Source organism: Biomphalaria glabrata, chromosome 17 (assembly GCF_947242115.1).
Source record: "Biomphalaria glabrata chromosome 17, xgBioGlab47.1, whole genome shotgun sequence".
Classification (NCBI taxonomy): Eukaryota; Metazoa; Mollusca; class Gastropoda; family Planorbidae; genus Biomphalaria; species Biomphalaria glabrata.
Genome location: NC_074727.1, coordinates 4024065 through 4050169, shown reverse-complemented (window position 1 = coordinate 4050169; position 26105 = coordinate 4024065). Strand labels below are relative to the sequence as shown.

Genomic DNA, 26105 nt, shown 5'->3' with positions numbered 1-26105 from the left:
CATTGCCTTTATGAACTTCACGGGTAAAAGAAACCGACTAGAAATTTGTGATCGTGGAGATTTGAGGTCGCTACTTACAGACATTGAGCCGGACAGAAATACTTTCGTACAATCTCATCAACCGCATCCAAGTCCTTAACTCTGTCTCTCCTAATTGACGATGCCGCAGACTGTTTGAACCCATTAAATTGATATTTGGGTTTATAAACTTTAACTTATGTTATTCAATAGTGGCGCGTGTTTCTCCTATAAACCGATACTAAATATAACATTTCTGATAACAAACAAAAAAAAAGTTATTGAAGTTTAATCATAACAGGGTAGTGAAATACAAATGAGCAAAATGAATAATTCTACCGGAACGAGGAGAATGATTATGAAGAGAAAGAGTTTTTTTTTTACAATTTTATTTCAATCAAATCTCAATAAGAATTCCTTCAAAATAGTGTCCTTTCTTTTTGTTTTTCAGTTGTACTATGTATTTCTGTAACTTTTTCACTTAGGGATCCGTGGGCAAGTTTTGTCTGTATAAAGGAGTCCCTATGTCAAAAAAAAGTCTGAGAACCTCTGCTAAACACAACACTGAGGACAACAAACAGTGCGATAAAGACGCCCGAGGGCGTTGTCGTTGGGAATGCATGTCTATAATCTCCACCTCAGCGGGGGCAAAGGTAACTTAGTCACCAATGTCAACAGTTCGTTGGCTTTTTTTTTTTTTTTGTAGAGCTGATGACCATTGACACTGTTCTTTGTATTATACCCGCCACAGCTCATCAGTTATACAAATTCATCATCACAAATATAGGAGCATAAGCGAGTAGTCAGAATGAGATCAGTTTTTAATTGGTTTATCAGAAGGAACCAAGATCTGATTTCTGTGGATAGGTAAATCCAAAGCCGTTTATATTTGTTAACGTTCAACAATTTAACTCTTTCTCTCCTAACTGACGATACCAACGTTGATTCCATCAGAACGTGTTAAATAAAAACGGAGAGAAAGAGTTAATGAATGTATGAATATTAGGGAAATACAAGCTGTTCGTATTATTCACATGAGATATAGCCCACCGTATAAACAAGGCACAGGTCAACTTGGTCTCGCGATGGCCACAAGCCAACGACAAAGGGGGATAGTCAAATAACGCGTCCCGCAGATCAAGCTTAACTCCAGCGAAGTCCCAGGCCTGCGTCCCTAAACAAGAAAAAAATACGCATTCCTTGAGACCGCCATTACAAAAATTATATTAATAACAATTTCAAAACAACGCAAAATAAACAAACTTACCCAACACTGGGGGGAGATAACCACAACAGAGAGAACTCCATCTCAAGGCAAAAACAAGCAGAGCAACGACAACAATATAGCGCGTCCTTAGAAACTAAAGCCCAAACTATTACGGTGCACAAGAGAGAAACATCACCACAAGAAGCAACCCTTAGATGCGCACGACATCTCCCCTCTCCCTCTTAACTGGATCTTGCGAAGACAAGTCCAGTCTTCAAAGAGATATTGAAAACTACAAAAAGTAAAAAGAATTAGGACACATTGCCAATTATAATTATAATTTTATTTTTATTTGTAATTTGATTTTTTTTTCGTATTTTATTAGTAAGCGTACAAATTAAATAGTTACATTTTAAAATACAATGATTGCAAACATGGCAATACAAATAGTTACATTGAGGTTGTCATAATATTGTTACGAATCTCACTATCCAGGCTCTCTGCAAACTGCACCATAAACCACCAACTTAAAGAACTTGACAAGTCAGGGCTCCAAAATAACGTAAAGGTTTAATGTCCATAAATAACAGCCAATACTGTACAATTGGCAGCACGTAGAACAGTACAAATAGCTCTGCGATAACAAATATCTCTCCGATAACACCGTTCCGCCGTATCAAGTCTTGCACTGGCCTCTCCGTCTCGTTCCGGGCTTGCACTGGGTTCAACAGTTCGGGACTGACTTCACACACTTGGGCTCGTTGTGTCGGACTCGATCACAGACCAAGATCAAGACGCCGTTCGTCTCAACTGTACTTGACAGTACTCCGCACTGAACCGTCGTAATGCTCCGTACAGAACCACACCGTTAAACTGTGCTGTAGTCGACCGTGTTCTGAACTCCTGTCGTGAGCCCGCTTTCTGAACCGTCTAGACTGCGACACCTCCGCTCTTTATATAGGGTCCCTACTGGCCTTCTAGAACCGGACAGAACGCCGCTCGATGTTTCTGGGACGCTCCTGAGCTCTGTTCACGACCCCGATCCTACTCGAACCTTCATGTTGTTAACTCGTCTCGGCCGATCGTCGTAACTCGTCACGGTTGACCGCTCGTCTAGCGCTGGCCTGGGGCGATTTGCGTCGGCTGACTACACTCACACCACTACCCCCATCTGTGCCACCACCAGGTTTATAACAATATTTTAACGTTTTAAATTGCTTTGTGTATGGCGTTTTTTTTTTCCAATAGCGTATAATGAATATTTTTAAAATTTAAGGTACTTTAAATGCATGTAGTGAGAATGTCAACAAAAGGTAATTAAATAGAAACAATCAAAAAGTGAAAGTAGGAACTTAAATGATATTTAACATTTTAAACATCGTAGTCACATTTTTTTCCACTTTGTCTACATTGCTTATGGTTTTGTTTCCTTTGTTTTACCCCAGTTCTTTATATTAACTTCTATCAAACGTGCATACCAAACGTGCATACACATCTATGTGTGTACACACCTATGCGTACATAGGCATTTAAACATTTATATTGTTTCTTTTATTGTCTCCCTTCATATGACAATTTTTGATTTCCTCCCTTAAGATTTGGAAAACTACTTCCTATTCATCAAGGTGGAAATCCTGTTAGATGAGTTTTTTTTTGTTTGTTTTTTTTTACTAAATAAAGATGTGGGACAATATAACAGAAAAATAATTTGTGTTTTTGAAATTTTTGAACGATATAATTGTGTTTTAATTTTGGTGTTGAACTAATTTTTTGTATTAAGTATTATGAACATTCTTGTAATTTTCTCTTAATTAAAAAAATAAAAGCATGTAGACTGAACTTGTAAAAATTAAGAAAAGTAGTATCCCTTTGCAGATGGTGTAGATAACAATTACTTACTTACTTACTTACTTACTTACTTACTTACTTATTTACTTCGACTAAGATCCTCCCGTGCCGTACAGCGCATTGTGCGGCCAGCTGTCTCCTAAAGATATGTCACTGGCAAATGTATGAAGCCTCTTTACAAATATACATTTTAATTGAATACACTCTAAAATTGGGGAAAACAAAGTCCTATGAGCTTTGAAGCAGCCGTTTTCATAATAAACTTAAAAGGTTAGGGCAGCGGTTCTCAACCTTTTATGCTCGGCGACCCCTTTTTACAATCCCCCCACTCTGCCGCGACCCCCCCTCCCCGCACACACACATACAGCAATAGAGGAGTAGTCGATAACAATCCATATTTTGGATCCTCTTAGGCGACCCCTGGCAAATCGTCAATCGACCCCCAAAGGGGTCGCGACCCACAGGTTGAGAGCCCCTGGGTTAGGGTTGTGTTATTATTGTTGTCAACATGGCTGTACGCTGTCATGATCTCATCTGTCTTTAAACAAGTTTATCTTTGAAAAAAGTACGTATAAATAATATAATAATAATAATAGGCTTGGAGATTAAGCGCAAATGGAAATTGTCCAAAATAACAATATACCCCATTGTTATATCAGCCGAGGGGATAATAACAACTGACCTCACAGACACCTTCAAGGCCCTTAACATTCCTAGGAACATCTTCGTTGCCTGTCAGAGGGCGGTACTGCTGCAGACCTGCCACATCACCAGAAAATTCCTCAGTGGAAACTGTTAAAGGGACTACGATGAATTTTGTTTCTCTTTAGCGAAACTCGACCCTGGCAGCGCCAGAGAATGACTACTCGTTCATTTCTAACATAATAATAATAATAATAATAATAATCTTTATTAAGCGGCTCCTAGTTGTGCGGGTAATGGGGCATAACTCTCTTGATGTCGGAGAGAGGTGTGGCACATCTCATTTGATGTATGCAATTGATATTGCACACATCAGTCGATGTTTGTGTGTGATGGGGCACACCTCACTTGATGCCTGTGTGTGATGGGGCACATCTCATTTGATGTATGCGATTGATATTGCACACATCAGTTGATGTTTGTGTGTGATGGGGCACACCTCACTTGATGCCTGTGTGTGATGGGGCACATCTCATTTGATGTATGCGATTGATGGAACACACATCACATGATGTCTTTGAGTCTTGAGGCACATAGATCTAAATACCTCACTTGATGTCTGTGTGTGATGTGGAACATCTCATTTGATGTATGCGATTGATGGAACACACATCACATGATGTCTCAAAAGAGCCGCATATTTATCAGACGATAAGTCAATTATAAGTATTCTTGTAAGCAGATGCAACACTTTTACCTTTCTTTAATATCTGCATTTGTACTAATAAAAAGTAACAATTCAAAATTTAGTATTAATAAAACATAATTGTTCAGAATTTAGAAGAACATCTCTCACGTGACTGAATACACGCAATATCTTTCATGACGTATTCTATCGTCTGCTTAAAATTGTCCACTCAAAATTCACGCCTCAGTTCCCAGTTCCCCAATGCAACAATTTCCAGCGTAACGTTTGAGTTGATTCTCTAATCTGGCATCAATAAGTCATTTATTTGTGCCATTAATCCAAGATTAACCTGACAGCGATACCTTTTATTCCCCATTTGTTGGCATTACAAATCGAAAGAGAGAGAGAGAGAAAGAGAGAGAGAGAGAGAGAGAGCATTGTTGAGTATTGTTAATGTGATAGTAAGTGTGCTTGTTGTGTGTGCCTGGTGGTGTGTACTGACAAACTATGTGATATTTATAGTTATTTTTTTGGAATGGGAGGCGCGGTGGCCTATTACACCTATAGTCTATGGTCCTACTCTCTCTTTATAAAACAAAATTAGTTAATTGCGACTAATTTCATTAACTAATTGATTTTTTTTTTCGAATGATTCATGTGTTGTCATGGACAATGAATATGTGTACAAAGTTTCAACTTGATCCGAGAATGGGAACTGGGATAAATAATATGTACAAGATTCCACCCAAACAGAGTGAGTTGATAGTTCCTATTATTGCACACAAAAATAAAATTTTATTTCCTGGTATGTATAAATCCATTTGGCTTGCACTAAAAACTGTTGTCTTTTTTTTTTTCTCTACTTTAAAACTTGACATTCCCATATCATAAAGTTATTTTATTGACAACGCACTACTGACAACAGTTCACTTCTGACAAAAGAAGGTCAAAACACGCCACCCTATCACCCTTTGTACGCCACACTTCTCTGTTGGCACCAACTGGCACATGGTTTCACTACTAGGCTCCCATTGAGACCTTGTGAAAAAAGGAACAATCATTTGGGTGGAATATTGATTGAACCGGTTGAACCTATTTAACCTTTGAGATCTGGTTTGAACTGCAAGATCTTTTGTGTGTTTCTTTTCAGTAATTCTCCTTTAATTTTCCTTTTTTTTTTTCCACATAGAGTTGTAAAATATGTAACCACTAAACAAGGACTACGTAATTGAGATGCCGGATACATAACAGTTGTAAAAGAGGCCTATTTATTTGTGTTGCTGTTTTGTTGTCATTGTTGCTGCTGTTGTTGCTGTTAGTGATAGTGCTGTTACTGTGGTTGCTGTTACTGATACTGCTGTTACTGTGGTTGCTGTTACTGATACTGCTGTTACTATGGTTACTGTTACTAATACTGCTGTTACTGTGGTTGCTGTTACTGATACTGCTGTTACTGTGGTTGCTGTTACTGATACTGCTGTTACTGTGGTTTCTGTTACTGATACTGCTGTTACTATGGTTACTGTTACTAATACTGCTGTTACTGTGGTTGATGTTACTGATACTGCTGTTACTGTGGTTGCTGTTACTGATACTGCTGTTACTGTGGTTGCTGTTACTGATACTGCTGTTACTGTGGTTGCTGTTACTGATACTGCTGTTACTGTTGCTGTTACTGTTGTTGCTGTTCTTGTTGTTGATATTGCTGTTGGTGGTGGTGGTGGTGGTCATGGTGGCGGTAGTTGTGGTGTGGTGGTGCTGCTGTTGTTATTGCTTGTATTATTTACGAGCAGTTCGGAAAGAATTTAAAAGATTTTTTACTTGTATTGATTTAAGTAAAGTCTGTTTGAAGAAAGGTACACAAGGGACTCGAAGGGAGATACTTGAACTAATTACGTAATGAGCATAACACTTTCAGAAACATTCGGTCTATCTATCGCATACTCTATCCTGTAGACCAGTGTTTCTCAAACTTTTTCTTTAATGGAACACTTTGAACATTCTGAGTATTTAGTGGAACACTTGGATATTTAGATTTGTTCAATTTTAGTTCAAGTCTTTTTATCAAAAGAGCAAAATAATAATAATAATAATAATAATAATAATAATAATAATCTTTATTATCCGTAAGGAAATTTGTCTTACAATTTGTGCATTACACCAAACAAAAAACATTATAACTATAAGAAACCAAAATGTACATTCACACCAGACTCACTCATAATTTACAAATAGCCAATCAATGTAAATCTTTTTACAGTAATAAGAAACCTATTCAAGGGAGGTAGCTCTTAAAATTATAAGTATAGCGTTTCATTGTTATAATAGTAATAATAACATTATTATATTTATTATTACTATTTTCATTTTTAATTAAAAATGTAAACATTTTCTTTCATAATTATTCATTATGCTATCGAGCTGAAGTTTTGTTTAAAACATATTTTATTTAAATTTCTAAAAGACCTTTTTTTAACAATTCACTTCTCTCTACTTAACTGACAAATCCTATGGGATACAATGTATATCGAAATAGACAGTATATAAGTGCCAAACAAAAAATAGCTTAAGATCCTATTTTTTTTTTTTTTTTTTTTTAGGCATAAAGTCTTATTGTCGCTGGCTATGTAGCAAAGAGGATAGCCAAAAAATGACAAAGCAAAATTTAAAAAAAAATACTTAAAAAAAAAAAAAAGACGCTTATATTAAGTGTAGGCGTATTAATTAAGGTTCAGTCCTGTTATTAAATTTGTAATAGATCCAAACTCTAGACTCTAGACTCTAGACTAACAAACAATAAATGCGATTAGAAGTACATATGTCCTCCAATTGTATTTATCAAACGTAATCTCACAATACGCTATGATCCTGTCACTTGTCTGGACTAGTTGGAAGGTGGTAAAGAAAAAAAGGAGATATATGCGTCATCATTTTTTAAGACAATACTGTGCCAGGGAGCTGCTTATGACAACAGCCTTTATAGTTATTTAAAGTTACTTAACTTTTTTCCCCCAACAAACAATAAAGGGGACTAATTCGACTTATAATATTGTTCAGTTAAAGAAAATTTCTTTCCCTTGATCGAAGTACAAATAAAAAATATATTAGTTTTGTTTTTAAAATTGATTCTTGTGTTAGCATATTAAAGAAATAATTGAGGTAACTTTCAGATTGATCCGAGATTGGGTGTGCGAGAAATAACATGTACATACCTTTTACCAGACAGACGGATAGAGTGGGTTGATATAAGCTTTGTAAAAATGAAGCAAAATGTTACATTTTAATATGTAATCAGTCGTATGCATACTTATGTAACCAACGCTATAACAGCTTTGACCAGCCCTAGTTAGTTGATTACATGTACAATGATTACTATACAGTTATAAAATAGCACGCTATGTAACGACTAAGGGAGACAACCGAATTTTTAAAGACACTATCCTCTAGAAGTAATCCTTAAAATTACCTACCTTGATATAGAAACAAATAAAAAAAACAAAACCTTTCGGTCTTTACTATTAGCGCAAAAGGAAAGTTCGACTTACTGGCTTATTGTGTTCGAATAACAATATGAATATATATTTTTTTAGACACACTTGATTTACCAAGCAGAGGAACATCCAAACTAATATGCATCACATCATTAAAAGGTCTATCGAGTTTCGCACATGTTATTATGCAAATATCCTCCCTAAAAGAAGAATATTTTTTACCCTAAACCTAACGACGATACTATTACATTATGGATTAGCATTTGATGATTGTATGACTGAGACCGTATGCTTATATGAATGAATGGCTGTAATTGAATGATTGATATCGAATGATTGTATGTTTGAGGTGGAATGACTGTACGAAGAATTAATGTTAAAGACTCACCAGGTATCTGGTCAGACAACGGCTCTGGCTCAAGATCTGTCCACCACCTGAATCTTGGGGTAGGAAAGAGTGGCATACATTCCACTGGCCAGTATGGTCCATCATTCCCTCTGAAAAAAAATCATATATGTATTGTAACCATAAAGATCTACATAAATATTTTTCTTTGTGCACATTTTTTAAATACATCATTAATTAAAATGGTCAATGACCTTTTAAAAGGTGTTGCTTTTACTATCAAGGCATACACAGGCACTAGGAGAATAAAGTTGTAAGTCACAGCAGATTTGGAGATCAATTTAATTGATCACCTGCACCCATTAAACCACTGTTACATAAGATCTGAACGAAGTGATCGTCTCCTTTCCATTAGGACTAAAACAGAAAGATTTTAAAACTCCTTCATCCCACTTTCGGTCAGAGTGTTACAAAATCAGCTGTCGTCTTTGAGAAGTACATAGAAGTCTAAGCCAGGGGTCGGCAACCTTTTGAGTCGGAAGAGCCGAAAATTACAATTTACAAAATTTCGAAGTTTTTAAAGAGCCGCAAAGTTTTTTCTAGCCAACTATAAATAGTTCTCACCAATGATTTTTTAAAAATATAAAAGTAGTGTTTTTCATAACAAATTTAATAATATATTTATATATATATAGCATTATTAAATAATTATTTTTTATTTCGGTAACAACTAAAGAAGTTAAACGTTTATTTACAACATTAACTTGTACTTCAATAACAAACAATTAAGCAAACAAATCTAATATAGTATTTAGCTTTGCATGGTTTTAGAAATTTTGGATACATTTGGCTCATACGGTAACTTGTTTTTTGTTTTTGTGTTTTTGTTTTTAGTTTCAAGCACGACTCTAAATGCTTAATTGTTAGCTGGCTTCTTACATTACATTTAATTATATTCATGCAAGAGAACCCTTGCTCGCACAAATATGCCGATCCGACGATAGTCAGCACTCCCAATGCCAACTTCTTCAACTCACTGTAGCAATCTTGAGGATTATTCCATGCGCCGAATCAACTCGCGGCATTCCTTAAAGTTGACCACTTTTGTTGCGTTACGTGTATACATTTTTGGACCTCCAACTGTTGAGTTGGTGTACTAGGAATGCTCGAATAGTTTTGTTGGTTTTGAACTGCTCAAATCTGTCAAGAAATTCATCTTTGATTCTTTTATAACTGTGCTGAAGTAACTCGAGACAAAAGTTGCACTGATTTTATCGCGATACTGTTTTAGACATTCAGCATGAAGTAATTGACCGCTCTAAATATCTTCTGCAAAATGAATAAATTTGCCTTCAAAACAAACTAATTCCTCTACCAAAACATAGTCTGGGTTTTCCTTTCCTTGCAGTTTTAGATTCAGCTCATTTAATTTCTCTGTTATATCAACCATAAAGTAAAATGTTTGCAACTATTTGTCCTTCTCTAATTCGGTGTGATAAATGTCTTTTTCATGTAGAAATGTATTTATTTCGTTCAAGCACAAAGCAAAACGTTTCAACACCTTACCTTTGGAAAGTCATAGCACTTTTTGGGGGGAAGAAGGAGATCGGCATACTGAGTCTCCATTTCGTTTAAGTGGTAGAGTGCTTTTGACAAGATGCTGTTTAACAGTCTTGATTGCCAAATTCACGACCTCATCTATTTAGGTTGGAATCGTTTTGGGCACAAAGTGCTTCTTGGTGCATTATTCAGTGAAACGTAAGAATTTCGTGGTTTATTTTGCTCCGACAAATCGTCGTTGCTCTTTTATTTTTTACTGTCATATTCTGTCAGTTGCTATTTAAATGATTTTATTTGAATCTATCTTATTGTCTTCAAGGTATTTTTGCACGGCATTCGCCCAATCGTCCCCTCTAGTTTGTCACGAAAGCGATAGCAATCCTAAAAGTTCTTCTTTTAGACCTTGGGAAGATATATACCTGACAAAATGGGCAACTTGTGTCGTGTCTTTTAGTCCCAAGAATAATCTATAGCAAGTTACATTTGAGGACATTTTAGCTATACTGTCTTATACTGTTTCAGCGGATAGTGGCAAATCTTTGATTTTTTTTCAATATTTCTGGTTTGTTTTTTGAAATCATGAAACAGTTCTTCAGATGCATGTAGGAAGCAGTTTTTGACATACTCATCACCTGAAAATGGTTTTCCTTTTTGTGTTATTTCTAGTGGTGCCGCAAAGCTTGCCAGAATAGCATTACTTGTAGATTGCTTCTAACTTTGAGAAGATAATTCGCTTTTAACTCATTTACAAACAAACTACTTGGTACTACAAAAACAAACTATACGTCACAGTCAAAGCACGTGGTTAAGACGCCAATTTGTCTTGAGTCAAAGCGAATTAAGACCTACATAGAAACATCCGACGACGGCGTCATTCGAGAGCTTCCGGCGGACTGACAACAGTGACGACGCGTGTAATGGGGGAAGGTGTGGTGAAAAGCGAGTACAAGTGGCTGAGAGATAGAATCGGTGCCTAATCTTCGTTAAAAGATTCAGAAGTTCAGAACTATTTTTAAAAAATGTCTCGACACAATAAATATTTGTGTATGGAACTAGAGAGCCGCAGCTTCACATCCAAAGAGCCGCATGTGGCTCGCGAGCCGCAGGTTGCCGACCCCGGGTCTAAGCGATTTTGACAACCAGTCAGCACCAGATTGGGGTAAATGGCGCCCAAAATCCTCGCTAGGTCAGGTTAACGGTTACGTTTAAGAGCAGCATTTGAAAATGCTTGTTTCTTAGTATTGTACGAGAGTGTGACATGCTTATATTCATTCAGTAGTAATACAATGCTTTATTTACATACAAACCACAAATACACACTCAGTACCACTGAAAGCACTGTAAATACTAACCAAGGGACTGCAATAAAGCGGTTTTGAAGAGAGTCTGTTTCTGTGACGCTATTATTATATAAATGAACTTCCACTGACTGCAAAAAATAAATATCACCCACCTGACGATTCCATATTTGTCCATGTAAGTTCCGGCCTCATCTAGGAATTGCGTTCCGGTCGGAACCCGTCCCGATTTCAAGGCTTTCCTCATTCCTTCCTTGGTATAAAAATGGCGAGCTTTGGGTTTCATCACTAAATGGGAAATAAACATTTTTATAAGCGTGAGACAATTATAATCTTATATCACAGATGGAACAGACATGACAGGTTAAACATGATACAGTCTTAGATAAGCATCACAGATGGGACAGATATAACAGGTTAAGCATGATACAGTCTTAGATAAGCATCACAGATGGAACAGACATGACAGGTTAAAACATGATACAGTCTTAGATAACCATCACAGATGGAACAGACATGACAGGCTAAACATTATACAGTCTTAGATAAGCATCACAGATGGAACAGACATGACAGGTTAAAACATGATACAGTCTTAGATAAGCATCACAGATGGAACTGACATGACAGGTTAAACATGATACAGTCTTAGATAAGCATCACAGATGGAACAGACATGGCAGGTTAAACATGATACAGTCTTAGATAAGCATCACAGATGGAACAGACATGACAGGTTAAACATGATACAGTCTTAGATAAGCATCACAGATGGAACAGACATGGCAGGTTAAACATGATACAGTCTTAGATAAGCATCACAGATGAAACAGACATGACAGGTTAAACAGGATACAGTCTTAGATAAGCATCACAGATGGGACAGACATGACAAGTAAAACATGATACAGCTATAGGTAAGCATCACAGATGGAACAGACATGACAGGTTAAACATGATACAGATATAGGTAAGCATCACAGATGGGACAGACATGACAGGTTAAACATGATACAGCTATAGGTAAGCATCACAGATGAAACAGACATGACAGGCTAAACAAGATACAGTCTTAGATAAGCATCACAGATGGGACAGACATAACAGGTTAAACATGATACAGTCTTAGATAAGCATCACAGATGGGACAGACATAACAGGTTAAACAGGATACAGCCTTAGATAAGCATCACAGATGGAACAGACATAACAGGTTAAACATGATACAGTCTTAGATAAGCATCACAGATGGAACAAACATAACAGGTTAAACATGATACAGCCTTAGATAAGCATCACAGATGGAACAGACATGACGGCTAAACAGGATACAGCCTTAGATAAGCATCATAAATGGTGCAGACATGGTAGCTTATTACATGATGAGTCTTAGATAAGCATCACAGATGGAACAGACATGACAGGTTAAAACATGATACAGCTATGGACAAACTGAAAATGATGATTATAATAGCTGACTCCTCACCTTGTATAGAATTTCGTTATGTTATGAATGTACCTGACATTTGGATAAAGTAAATGAGTTTGGTCGTTGTGCTGGCTACATGGCACTCTCGGATGTATGCAAACGCGACATGAAGCTCTTCAAAATCGACACTAGCAATTGGGAAAAAGAGGCATAGGATAGATCCACATGCAGAGAAAGCATAGAGAAAATGTCCTGGATTGCAGATGGCTTACACACAAGAAGTCGAAAGTGTAACTGCACCTGGTGATTGTAGAAGCCCTAACCTGTGACCAGCAGCCGTGTATCACGGATTGACCTCTTTAGTCACATGAGAAGTTGCAAATGGAAAAGGTCTTCTCTCGAGACGTAAAATGCCACAATAGAGAGTATGGTGCTTTGAGCATAGTACCCACCAAAATGGCGGGATGGTATTAAATTACCCTACCTTTAAAACGATTGACAGAGACGCTGTACACGTCTCTGATGTCCTTGATGCCTTCAGAGAGACTGTCAAGGCCCATAACTCCAGGATATTCATCATGATTGGATCTGGCCAACTGATCCTTGAAAAGTAGTTCCATCTAAAATAGTACACACGGGAAAAAAATATTAATTAAAAATATAAAAGCGATACAAGATGAGAGAAATGTCAGTCAACATATTTGATATGTAAAAAAAAAAACGTATTTTTAGCCAGGTCTTGTGGTATGTCTTCGATAACCACTATGCTCATGGGCCCGAACGCTGCCCGCTATTCATCGGATTTCATCCCCCACCGACTGCGGGCTAAGATGTCATTATGTTCAAATTTGAGGAACATCCAAAATATGTATATACTGCAATAATTGATATATTTAACTCTTTCTCTCCGTAATTATTTACCACATTCTGGTGGAATCAACGTTGGTATCGTCGATTAGGAGAGACAGGGTTAAGTTTCCGGCATTCGACTACAGGAGCGATTCAGCGATTTTAAGATGACAAATTATGGATAGTTTCCTTTTCGAAAGTGAGCGCCAATATGTAGGATACCTATTAGATGGTATGAGCTGCAATTGTGTACAACAAAAATGGTTTCTTAAAACGCGACTCGTTTAGTTAAAGCAAATGATAAACTGAAGCTGCCGAATCGAAGCAAGGCGTTTTCGGGCAGCGGTTTTGGTGCAGAATTTTCGGAGCAGCAGTTTTGGCGTGGAACGGTTTGGTACGAAATGTTTTAGTCACATTATATATGTTCATTTTATTATGTTTTTATGCATGTGTTTAACTTTGAAAGTATTTTTGCTGTAAAAAAACAAGAGTTATTTTTGCCAATTAGATTTGGAATTGAAGTTTTTTTGTGTAATTATTGTTTTGTCACTAACATTCAAATTGGCTGGGTGGTTAAGGGCTTGGCTTCCGAACCTGGGATCCAGGGTTCGAATCTAGGGGAAGACTGGGAATTTAATTTAGGGATATTTGGGGCGCCCCTGAGTCCACTCATCTCTAATGGGTACCTGACTTTAGTTGGGGGAAAGTAAAGGTGGCTGGTCGTTGTGCTGGCTACATGACACCCTGCTTATTAACCGTTGGCCAAAGAAACTGATGACCTTAACATTTATCAACTAAGTAAACCCATCTGCCCTATAGAACGTATGGTCTGAAAGGGGAATTTATCTTCTACTAACATTATTATGTGTGTGACGTGGCCAGCAGGGTTTGAACCAGAGACCATCAAGACGACAAATAACGAGATGATATCACACGACCAGGCAGCCATCCATAGTTCACATGAGGAGTTAGTCAAAATTTATTTTTTTAAATAAAATTTTCGGGGTTTTATGGAGTGTGTGTTTGTGTGTGTGTGTGTGTTTCTAAGGTGACGGTGCAGAGAGTTAGCGATTGGATGTGAATGATGCAACCTAGTTGGCATTGTCGTTATTTGGTCTTAGGGGAGACGACTCTAGAACGTGAGACTGGAAGGTTGGGTAATAGTTTAGATACCCAGAGACATTTACTGACCACCATGTTGTTTTTAAGCATATTTATATCCCTTATCTATATTAAACTTTTTTTAAAGAGATTTTTGTTCTTATGCTGTCAACTTATGCATTTTTAAGTGTATTTACTGAAATGAAGGTCTAAAAAAAATGTTAATAACAAATTGATGAAGTTGTTTCTTCTTTTTTTTCAATAACTTTTTCTAAAAGAGTATTTTGTTCTTATGCTATCATTTTAAATGAATTTTAATATTAGATCTAATAGCTGCTAGAAAGAAAGACAAAACAGCAACAGAAAAATGTAATTCAAGGGAGATAGTCTAGTATTAAGCCTTTAAACCAAAATGGCTATTTCCAATGACAATATATGGTAATAAGAAATAAAACTTTAAAATTTATATTTTAAAAACTATTTATCTCCGAGGAAATCAAATTACATATTTGTAATCTGCATTTTTTTCTGCATATTCTTAAAATATAAGAGAAACCTGATTTAGCGTTTCTAGTCTCGTAAACTAATACCGAAGGTTGTATTATTGTAGTGAGTTAGATTTTGTTTTAAGAAATACCATTACTAAAGTCTACTACATTTAAATGATTTCATATTAACTTGATTTTGTTTGTATTTTAAGTAAACTTGTATTAAGTATTGCTCAAAAAGATGTTATTCAAGTCTTTCAAGTTAATTAGTTAAGATATATTACACCCTTTAACTGTTAAGTTGTCTACCAGCAGTTTGGTGCTACAAGTCAACGACCGGTAACAACGCGGGGTTGAGGAGAATGTATAATATATAAACTATATACAGTACAGTATAATGTAAAATCAATGTTTATCATAACAAGATTTCTGTTTTATAAATTTCATTTTGTACTTTGCGCCCCAAATCGGCCGCCAAAATGTCGCGTAATCCACGGCATTGTTTACTAAGCACATTTGTCAAGACACATTCCCAGAAGCTTTATGCTTGAGGGTAGGAATGTTATTCAGTTTTTTCTTACACCAAAGAAATATATAATGCGTGTGATACCAACAACGCTAATGTCATTTGTAGCAATAATTGTAGTTTTTTTCTTGGTATTTAAAAAAAAAATCACGTTTGAGTACCCGAATATGAATCATAGTCCATGTGAACCTTGGCGATTGCTGGACACTCGGATGATTCGAAAGAGGGGTGTCAGAGAACTATTGTTGCCAAGTCATATAAAAAATCCGAAACGTAAAACTCTCGACTCAATATGGAATCAATCGACCATAAAGGTCAAGGTCAATACATTTTTCCACATCTGTAGAGAAAAACACCAAATCTGAAAATGTAAACAATTTATAACTCCACTTTGATAGCTAGACCAGAGTTTCAATGTTGTGTGTATCTAATTTCAAGTCCTTTCACATCTCCAGAAGTTGACAACACACATTTGGCTTTGCTAGCGCTGTAAACTTCAAAGTTTTTAAAAGAATAAAAATAAATGAATATTTAATGAGCTCGTGATCCTGTAAAGACCGGAAGTAATTTGGGCGCTCAATATTTAGGTATATAAAGCAGGGAATCTAAAAATGTCGCTTAAATTATCCCAGCGCTGATGATATTAGCCTGAAAAGAATAATTAAAGGACCAAATAAAAAAGGTATCACTTTCACACCTTATTATCTTTGGGGGGGGGGGCAGATGATTTAAAGCTCATCTGTTTCTATGTTTGATGTTTAACGAGGGTGTCGCGTGGCCAGCACAACGATCAACCGCCCTTGCTTCCTCAAAGTAACGAGAGTTTAGTGAACTCAGGGCGTCCTGAAATTTCAGAATCGAATCACTGTGTTCTCTAGAATTTGAACTCAAGACCCCTTCCCAGTTCGGAAGTCAAGCGCCATATCACTCGGCCACCTGTAACTCAGTTGTTGGGTTGCAAGAGTGTGTAGCTCATCTCTCAGTGTTTCTTTACTTAGCCAACGTCAATGTCATGTAAAACTTGCAACATATGTAGCACAGCAAATATTGGAATACATTTGTCAGCAGACGATAGATTTATTCAATAAGTAACTTAGCTGAACCGGAAATGGAATGTGGGCTACAACGTAAACTTAAATATTATCACAAATGTAATTACAATTCCACGTTCTAAATAAGCTTCGCCAAATATACATATGCAGATGAGAACTAATTATACCTCCTTACTCTACAAATACCAGAAAATTTATTAAAGTTTCTACTTCGTGGTCAGTTACAGACCGATAGCTTTTCCCGCGAAAGAAGCACGAGATAATCAAATGATTACAAAATCACTTCATGTCACAGTGAGTCTCAAACGAGTATGTGACACCACCACGCATTTAAAAAAGAAAAATTAAAAATTTTTTTTTATCAAAAAAAAATCAAGTGTCAGTTAAAACTCGATTTCGATGCTTTTCATATCCAATTTAGAAGCTATGAATTTATGTGATATTAGGCGATCACATTATTCTTTCATTCTTATCTTATCTTATAAACTGTAGACGTTACTTCAAAAGATAATTACGTCCTACACGTGTCCATGTGTCTATCTAGTCGTACATGTTAATTAATGACTTGAAATCTACTAAGACGTTGGTTTTCCTGGCTGATTCAAGCAACCCATCTCATGCTCTGATAGCACTAGGGAAGAAGGAGCACTTACACAAATGTGTCCTAGCATATGGAACAAGAAATGTGCAATATTTGAAAATAAGTCAATGAACAAAAAAATAGGCTTTTTTTTCTTTTTTTTTTTTTTTTTGGGGGGGGGGGGGGCGTCGTGAGGCACATGAAATACTGTTCAAACATGACTCTGACTTGAAGTAAGGTGAGTACTGAAGACAGGCGCAGACGACAAGAAAAGTTTAGAATCCCCCGAGGACAAGATCTTTTTCTGCATTAGAAACGGGAAACGGGGTTGAGAGTCCAAGTGCGCTTGAACTTGGCTTGGTTTGGCTACCTATGAGGGGGGTGGGGGGGGGGGCTCGAGGTCCGACACCCGACTCGAGCAGAGTTGTGTTTACTGAGCGCCTAAAAGCAGCACGGAAAACCTTCTCCCAGATACCTCCTTCCGACACTGGTCCACAAATGAGATTGGACCATGGAGCTCTGAGCATGCTATAAGCATGAGAGTAGCGCTATATAAAAGCTATGATTTATTGGATGTGGCAAAACATGCAGGTCGCAGCTGGGTGTGAGAGGTTGTGTGAAATACTGCACTTTTGGCTAATCTTCGGAAACGAAGACAATGTCTTAGTTAGGCTAACGATGGAGATCCGTGACAAAGACAACGATCAATTAAGTCTATGTCTTAAGCAGAGGAATCTATCCATGGCCTGCTTTGAACACATCTATTAATTGAGATCTTCCTAAGATTATCGTCTCCCAGTCCAAGCTCTTTTGAGTTTATAGACCAGCAAAGAAATCTTCCTAAGATTTTCATCTCCCAGTCCAAGCTCTTTTGAGTTTATAGACCAGCAAAGAGATCTTCCTAAGATTTTTGTCTCTTAGTCCAAGCTCTTTTGAGTTTATAGACCAGCAAAAAAATGCTTATGATTTCAGCAACCAGTGACTCTATACTTGAGCTAAGCTCAACCAAGTGAGAACCGCCCACACTCAATTATTTTTTTTAAATAAATAATTAGCTAGTTTGATTCTCCAATAAGTTGGCGTCCATTTATCAACTAAGCAGACTCGTTGCCTTGACTTCACTAAAAGCATTGCTGCCTGTGGGGTTCTCTTCCCTAATATCATCTGTAGTGTCGTGAAAGAACAAAGCATGAGCCAAAAAGTTTATAATTTTCAATATAAACATTATGAACTCTGAAGTTTTTACAGTTAGCAGATGACAATATTGAGTATATAAACAATAGAGTCTATAGATTTATGAAGTTGGTTGACACTAGGCAATTTAATTTGACTGATAATGATAAGTATGTGCCACTGTTAGATTTCATTGAATTTAGTGTGCGCATGTGTGTGTTTTTGTGTATTAGATGAGGTTTTAAACACTTGCTAGATGCTCTCCAGGTCTGTCTCAAGACTTAAACAAATACAGATCCGTTTTACACAATCATCATTGTAAGGAAATTAAGAGCATAAAAAATAGCTCCATTAGAATAATAGAATAAAACACAATAAAATACCATATATTTAATTGAGTTTACAATATTGCATATATTATGTTAAGTAAATGCTAAAAACTATACCAAAAGGATACAACTAGAGATTCTAAAAACTAAGCAGAGTTATGGTTCTAATTAACATGTTTGATTACGGTAAATTGGTACTTAAATACGATTTTAATTGAATTGCTTCGCTTTTACGGAAAAGTCTGTCATTACATACATTTCTAGAACATACGGTTCGAAATTCTGTAATAAAGATATTTTTAAAAATATGAATATGTTAATTATGGTGAACATAATTTTGTAAACTTCATTTCTTTATTCCGGACTAAATGTGTATGTTACTTTTATATTTTTTTATTTAAAAAATTAAGCAAGATAACCTGTTGAGTTCTCTGAGAGTTTTCTGTCCCTGGCTGTTTCTTCAGCTGAAGAGCTTTCCATTGTTTTGTCCGTAAATAATCCCTCTCTTTCTCTGTCAGGTCAAGAATGAGGTGCGCATTGAGGTCGGAGATGTCCTTCTGCTGCCTGGCTAAATGGCTCCGCCTCTAAAAGGAAATACATCAAATATTTTTAAAACGTATTCTGTAAAAGCTGACACTGGGAACGACAGAGGCGGCCTTGGAGAGGAGGTCGAATGGGGCAACGGCCCCTGGCCCGGACTCCGAGTGGGGCTCCTTAATGGTGGAATTAATACAAATATAAGGCGTCATGCATTTGTCACTCGCCATGTGTTCCGTGGCCACCTCTGGACCATCTCTAGACAGAAGAAAATGACTCTCAATCAGCAAGAAAAAAACATTAGATGTTATCATGGAGGGTGTTTATGAGTCTCTTTCCGCCCCATTCAAGTGCCAAAAATGTAGCTCGGTTTAGGGTACAAATCAAAACAAGGAAACATATGACGAGAAAACATTAAAAAAAAAATACATTAAAAAAAAACTTACTATTAAATTTACTTGTATCAATTAGTTTTGGATCAGTCATGTCATTAAATTTGCAATACATCTAGACTAAGAAAAATAAATCTGCAATTAGAAAAAAATTTACCTATTGTTTTTGTTTAGCGCAATTTCGTGCTTTTAGCTTTCTCAATACGCTTTGATTCTATCACTTGCCTGGACCAGTTGGGAATGTGTACAGCTTGAACTCGATCTCGAGGGTTCAAGCCAACTCAAGGGGACTAATTCAGCTTATACCACCTAGTCACTATGAGGACTCTTCGCCAGAGCTCAATCAATTTACCAGCTATATTGAATGACCTAGTTTGTATCCCATAATGCTCTTACAAATAACGTTGAAAGCAGAGACATTATCAAGAGCAAACACTTACATTCAGGCGAAAAACAGAAATGGTAAGAATTTTTTAAATAACCAACACTCTGCCTGGAAAACTGGAATTCCCCCAATACTGTGAAGGGACGAAAGCTGATCTGGTTTGGTCATATTGTAAGACATGACCAGGGCCGGTCCTAGCTATTGCGGGTTCCTATGCGAAACTGATTGCGCGGGGCCTAGTCTGTGTGGGAATAAGGATAATAAGTGAAAATTAAGATTTTGTACAAGAAAAAAATTCGACTTTACTATGTTAAAAATTGCGATCTGTACTTTACGAACCTTCTAACCAATGGTAACTAGTGACTATAAAAGTAAATAAAGTATTGGAACTTCCGGTGAAGGTATAAATTCGCCCGATTATTACATGAAAGCTGACAATGCCTTTTGTCCTTTTATCACGCGTAGCATTGGCGTCTTCCGCAATGAATGACACCCACAAATGTCAATTTTGTCTATTTTTCTGGAGATTTTAAAGAGTTTTCAGGAGATTTTAATAAATTCAGGAGATTTCCAGGAGTTTTTCGCATATATTTTGCAATTTAATAATTACACCCTGAATTAGCGCGGGGCCTATGAAAGCGCGGGGCCCACTGCGACCGCATAGGTTGCAGTGGCCTAAGACCGGCCCTGGACATGACTCACTATCAAAAGTCATTTTTCATGGTACAGTGGATGGAGCATGAAGAAAAGGTGTCCAGAGAAACAATGGCTGGACAAGAGAAAAGAATGGACCGGCCTCTCTCTTGATATCCTGCTGGAGGGTTTGGTTACGAGAACTGTCATAGCCACCCTGCGACGAAAGTCAAGGAACAGATGATGATACTATTTAACTTATCCGTTCATTGGGGAAATAATCACCAATTTATATGTACATTATTTCTTGATCTCCTAACAATTCCGAGATATTTTTTTATTTATTTACCTGCATTCGCTCCAGGGGAGGCGTCTCCAAAGCCTCTCGGACACGGCGACTTAATTCCGACTCCATTTTTTGCCTCACCGCCTCTCGCCATCTTGGTTCGTCTGATGATAACATAAAGTAATAACATGCATTAGTTGTCTGCATTTCAGACGTGCGCTTTTGTATTTATGCACATGCAGACACATATACACCAAATTTCTAGTATAAATTCCGTCAATAAATATATACAGCGTTTTTTGTTGTTTTTTCGTAGGAAAGAGCAACATATTCTATTGGCCGGATCCTAATGTACGACGTCAAGATGCTACAAAGATGCACGTAACCAAGGTTTTCCATTATCAACCTATATATTACAGACGTTCCTTCCTGACTGATGATAATTACGTCCTACGTCTATCTAGCCTTGCATGTACATTAGAGACATACATTCTGCTAAATCTTTGGTTTTCCTGACTGATTCTATGCACGTTTTCCTAGTTAGAAACATTTTTTTTAAAACGACAAATTGGTGCACTAACAACAGTCCAACGAAATTTACCATTGATAATCGTTTTAAAAGGGGGCGCGGTTGCTGAGTGGTTAAGTACTTGGCTTCCAAACCTGGGGTCCTGGATTCGAATTTTGGTGAAGACTGATTTTGAATTTCGGGATTCTCAGGGCGCCCCTGAGTGAAATTAAACTCTAATTAGTACCTGACTTTAGTTGGGGAAAGTAAAGGCGGTTGGTCGTTGTGCTGGCCACATGAAACAGATGACCTCAACATCACCTGCCCTATACATCGCGGTTTGAAAGGGGAAATTCACTTTACTCTTTCTAAAAAAAATATTTTTCTTTGAAATGAGAAGAGAATAAAATAAATTATAATTATTTTAAATTTAATTACACAAATCAAATTAAAAAAAACAACATCCTTATCTAAAAGAGTAAGGATTGTGAATTGCAGAAATTTGAGAGTTACAATCAATATTGAACTGTCAGTCATTTTCTCACCTTTTAGGTAACAAAAGTAAGGAAAGAAAAGGAAAGAAAGAAATGGTCAAGCAATAAAAGTAAGGAAAGAAAAAGAAAGAAATTGCCAAGAAAGAGATCAAGGATGAAATGAGAAAATTCATGAAAGAGTAGAAAGAAAGAGTAATGAAGGAAGAACGAAAGAGGAAAAGAAAGTAAGAAACTCAAAAAAAAGTCAATGGAGAAATGAGATGTAGCAGAAGAAAGAAAGAAACAAAAGTGGAAGAAAGGAAAAGTAGAGGCTAAAATATAAAATAACTTTTTTAAAACTTCGCTTATACTGAAAAAAAAAGTTGCTCGAGTTTTTTTCCGAACTCGATGTCGACGTTTGAATGCCGACATGCTAACCATTGAGCTACTCAACTACTAAAAAAAAATTAAAGGTTTTATAGTTATAGTTTTATAATTCTCTACACAAGGCTTATACCCCCCCCACACACACATATACGCCTTTTATATTAGCAGAAAATGAATTAGTCAAGACTAATTAATTAATTATTTAATTTGTTTGATTGAATTATGTGTTGTCATCGACAAAGAATAATTGTGCCATGTTTCAACTTGATCCGAGAATGGGGAGTGGCAAAAATAACATGTACAATATTCTACACAGACAGACAGACAGATATAAGCTTAGTAGTAAGTAAGAAAGAAAGAAAGAAAAATAAGTAAGAAAGAAAAGAAAAGAAGAAAGAAAGAAAAGAAAGAAAGAAAAGAAAAGAAAAAGAAAGAAAGAAAAGAAAGAAACAAAGAAAAGAAAAGAAAAAAGAAAGAAAAGAAAGAAAGAAAGAAAAGGAAAAAGAAAGAAAGAAAAGAAAAGAAAGAAAGAAAAGAAAAGAAAAAAAGAAAGAAAAAAAGAAAGAAAAGAAAAGGAAAAAGAAAGAAAGAAAAGAAAAGGAAAAAGAAAAGAAAGAAAAAAGAAAGAAAAGAAAGAAAAGAAAAGATAGAAAGAAAAAGTAAGAAAGAAAGTAAGCAAAAACAAAACGAAGAGAAACAAAAAGGCTCTAGCCTACACATTTGTACCAGCAACACATCCTACGCTCTATCTATTGACCTCCATTCCACAAAGAGATTACAAATCAATCAATTGATTGGTACTTAAAGGGTTAAACCAGGACAGGTAGCTAGCGTAGCTTCAGTGCGCAAAGACACAGAAAAATAGAACACATAAGTGTCACCGGAAGGATGGGGGGGGGGGGCGGTGGAGTTCAATCCTAAATATACTATACACTATATACTACGCATTATATACTATACACTATATACTTTACTTATATACTAAACACTATATTGTTATTGTTGTGTGCGTCTACTGTGTGGGCTGTTCAAGAATCCTCGTTTTTAGTGCCGGCTACAGTCATGTCGAGAGCCTACAGTAAATATCAAGTTTCCAAATTATGAGATCACACTTGTCTGTTAAGATGGCCTGGTAGCGTAGTGTCACGTACAATCAGAAGTAAATACGTCATATACATCACATATGCCACATACGTCACATTATGCCACAGACGTCACATTATGCCACAGACGTCACATTATGCCACATACGTCACATTATGCCACATACGTTACATTATGCCACATACGTCACATTATGCCACATACGTCACATTATGCCACTTACGTTACATTATGCCACATACGTCACATTATGCCACATACGTCACATTATGCCACATACGTTACATTATGCCACATACGTCACATTATGCCACATACGTCACATTATGCCACATACGTTACATTATGCCACATACGTCACATTATGCCACATACGTCACATTATGCCACATACGTCACATTATGCCACATACGTCACATTATGCCACATACGTTACATTATGCCACATACGTCACATTATGCCACATACGTCACATTATGCCACTTACGTTACATTATGCCACATACGTCACATTATGCCACATACGTTACATTATGCCACATACGTCACATTATGCCACATACGTTACATTATGCCACATACGTTACATACGTCACATTATGCCACATACGTTACATACGTCACATTATGCCACATACGTTACATACGTCACATTATGCCACATACGTTACATTATGCCACATACGTTACATTATGCCACATACGTCACATTATGACACATACGTCACATTATGCCACATACGTTACATTATGCCACATACGTCACATTATGCCACATACATCACATATGCCACATACGTCACATTATGCCACAGACGTCACATTATGCGTCATACGTCACATATGCCACATAAGTCACAATATGTCACAGACGTCACATATGCCACATACGTCACATATGCCACATACCTATAAACAGCTGATTTTAATTAAAAACTGAAAGCACACCCTTTTTTATGTTAATTAAAATATATCTTGTTTTCCCGTTTTGCCTTACTAAACTAAAGATTGTTTTTTACTTATAAGAGGCAAAGGTTTATCACGTCTTGAGCTAAAGTCTGCTTTACATTTAAGCCCATAATAAAATAATTCCCTAACGCAAATGCCCATATGGTTAGCGTTCATGTTATTTTTAAAAAGAACATTTACACATATAGTCTATGTCATATGTAGCTTCATTAAAGTGAAATTGAACAACTAATTTTAATAACTTTATTGTTTCACATAGAGGTAAGGGATTTACCCAAGGAAACCAGTGTAAATTTAGTGTCTCCCAATTTACGCTGTATCTAAGTAAGCCCCTAAAACAGGAGTTCTCAACCTGTGGGTCGCGACCCCCTTAGGGGTCGATTGACGATTTGCCAGGGGTCGCCTAAGACCATCGAAAATATGGATTGTTTTTTGTCTATTCCTCTATTGCTGTGTGGATGGGGGTCGACGAAGAGTGAGATTGTAAAAAGGGGGGTCGTCGAGCTTAAAAGGTTGAGAACCGCTGCCCTAAAGGATGTCAAACTCTACACTTTAAAAGGCCTTTTAAACGGATTTTATTTTATTAAGATGGAAGTAAAACCCTTTATTTAGGACTTTAAAAAGCATCTACTAAAAAGTTACTCCCTAGAACAAAGGTAGAAGTTAGTTGGCAGTAAAATGTCTTTACTTAGACACTTACTTGTGGAATAGAATACAGACAGAAGTTAAAGTACTTGAATATATTCAGAAAAAAAAACATTTTAAAAAATGTTAATTGTTAAAAAAAAAATGAAATCAACTAACCATCGCACTGCATGAAAGCCCCTTAAAATGTACAGTTTTAATCCAAGAATTTTCAGATCAATGAAATCATAAGGAACACCTTGCACTTGATGACCTTACCGTTCAAGTCTTTGGAATCTATTCTTAAGGAACATAATAGGAATGAAAATGTTTGAATTCCTCACATCATGAATCCATCAGAAAATATAGAGCTTTTGGTTGCTAAAAAAAATTTCTATTTCATTGTCGCTCTGTTGAATTTTTTAAAATTATGCGGGTTTATGACGTTCAGGTTGTCTAATGCCTTTTAATTCTTTTATTTTTAGAGTGATTTCCCCCAGAAGTTACTTGTATACGTTCGACATTAAAATCTCTCAAGGCAAAACAAAAATCTTATAATAAAGATGTCCAACTCAGAGAGTCAGTTATCCAAATTAGAACAAGATATAGCGAACACACCCATGAACAAAGCGCACTTTTGAGAACACATTCAGTCTGAAATCGGGCGAGGTCTCGTTTAGCAATAGCATACACCATGACGTTTACTTGGCTGGAATCGCGCCGCATAATGAGTGTCACCAATTGACAAAAAACGGCGCTAGCGTTCCGGTGTGTGTCTGTATCGGCACAAATAAGGCTTAATGAATTCCAGGTATCAATTGACATGAAGTTCTGTTTAGTTGCTGTTGGGTGTAGATCTATCGAAAGACGAAGTGTCTGAGAATAGGGGGAGATAAGTCTCGTATTTACTCCTCCAGTCGATCCATAAAGTTGCCACTTGGATTCACCTCCCCCCCCCCCCCTTGCCTACATACACTTTTCTTTTTATCGTTGCTTTTATATTCCTCTTCAGTATTTTGTCTTTACTCTACATGTGATTCAGTCAGTCAATATTTCACTCAGTCAGTTAATCAGCACATCAATCATTTAAAAGATAGGGCCGGATTTAAGGGAGGGCAGTAGGGCTACAGCCTGGGGGACTCAACAAGGAAAGGGGCCTCCACATAAGAGATAAAAAATA

General features: G+C 36.7%; 1 protein-coding gene across 4 annotated transcripts in view; it reads right to left on the bottom strand.

The window, feature by feature from the left end:
- Window positions 1–26105, bottom strand: part of LOC106075944 (cytosolic carboxypeptidase 2-like) — a 95881-nt gene that overhangs the window by 50435 nt on the left and 19341 nt on the right. For 3 of the 4 annotated variants that reach the window (XM_056015937.1, XM_056015934.1, XM_056015935.1), the window contains exons 3-7: window positions 20922–21022; window positions 19045–19209; window positions 13012–13147; window positions 11254–11386; window positions 8283–8392 (exon numbers count right to left, since the gene is read on the bottom strand). In XM_056015937.1, the coding sequence (XP_055871912.1) occupies window positions 8283–8392; window positions 11254–11386; window positions 13012–13147; window positions 19045–19209; window positions 20922–21022 (645 nt within the window). Of the gene's footprint in view, window positions 1–8282; window positions 8393–11253; window positions 11387–13011; window positions 13148–19044; window positions 19210–20921; window positions 21023–25105; window positions 25674–26105 lie in introns of those variants that run through there. The other variant, XM_056015936.1, reaches the window with a different exon arrangement.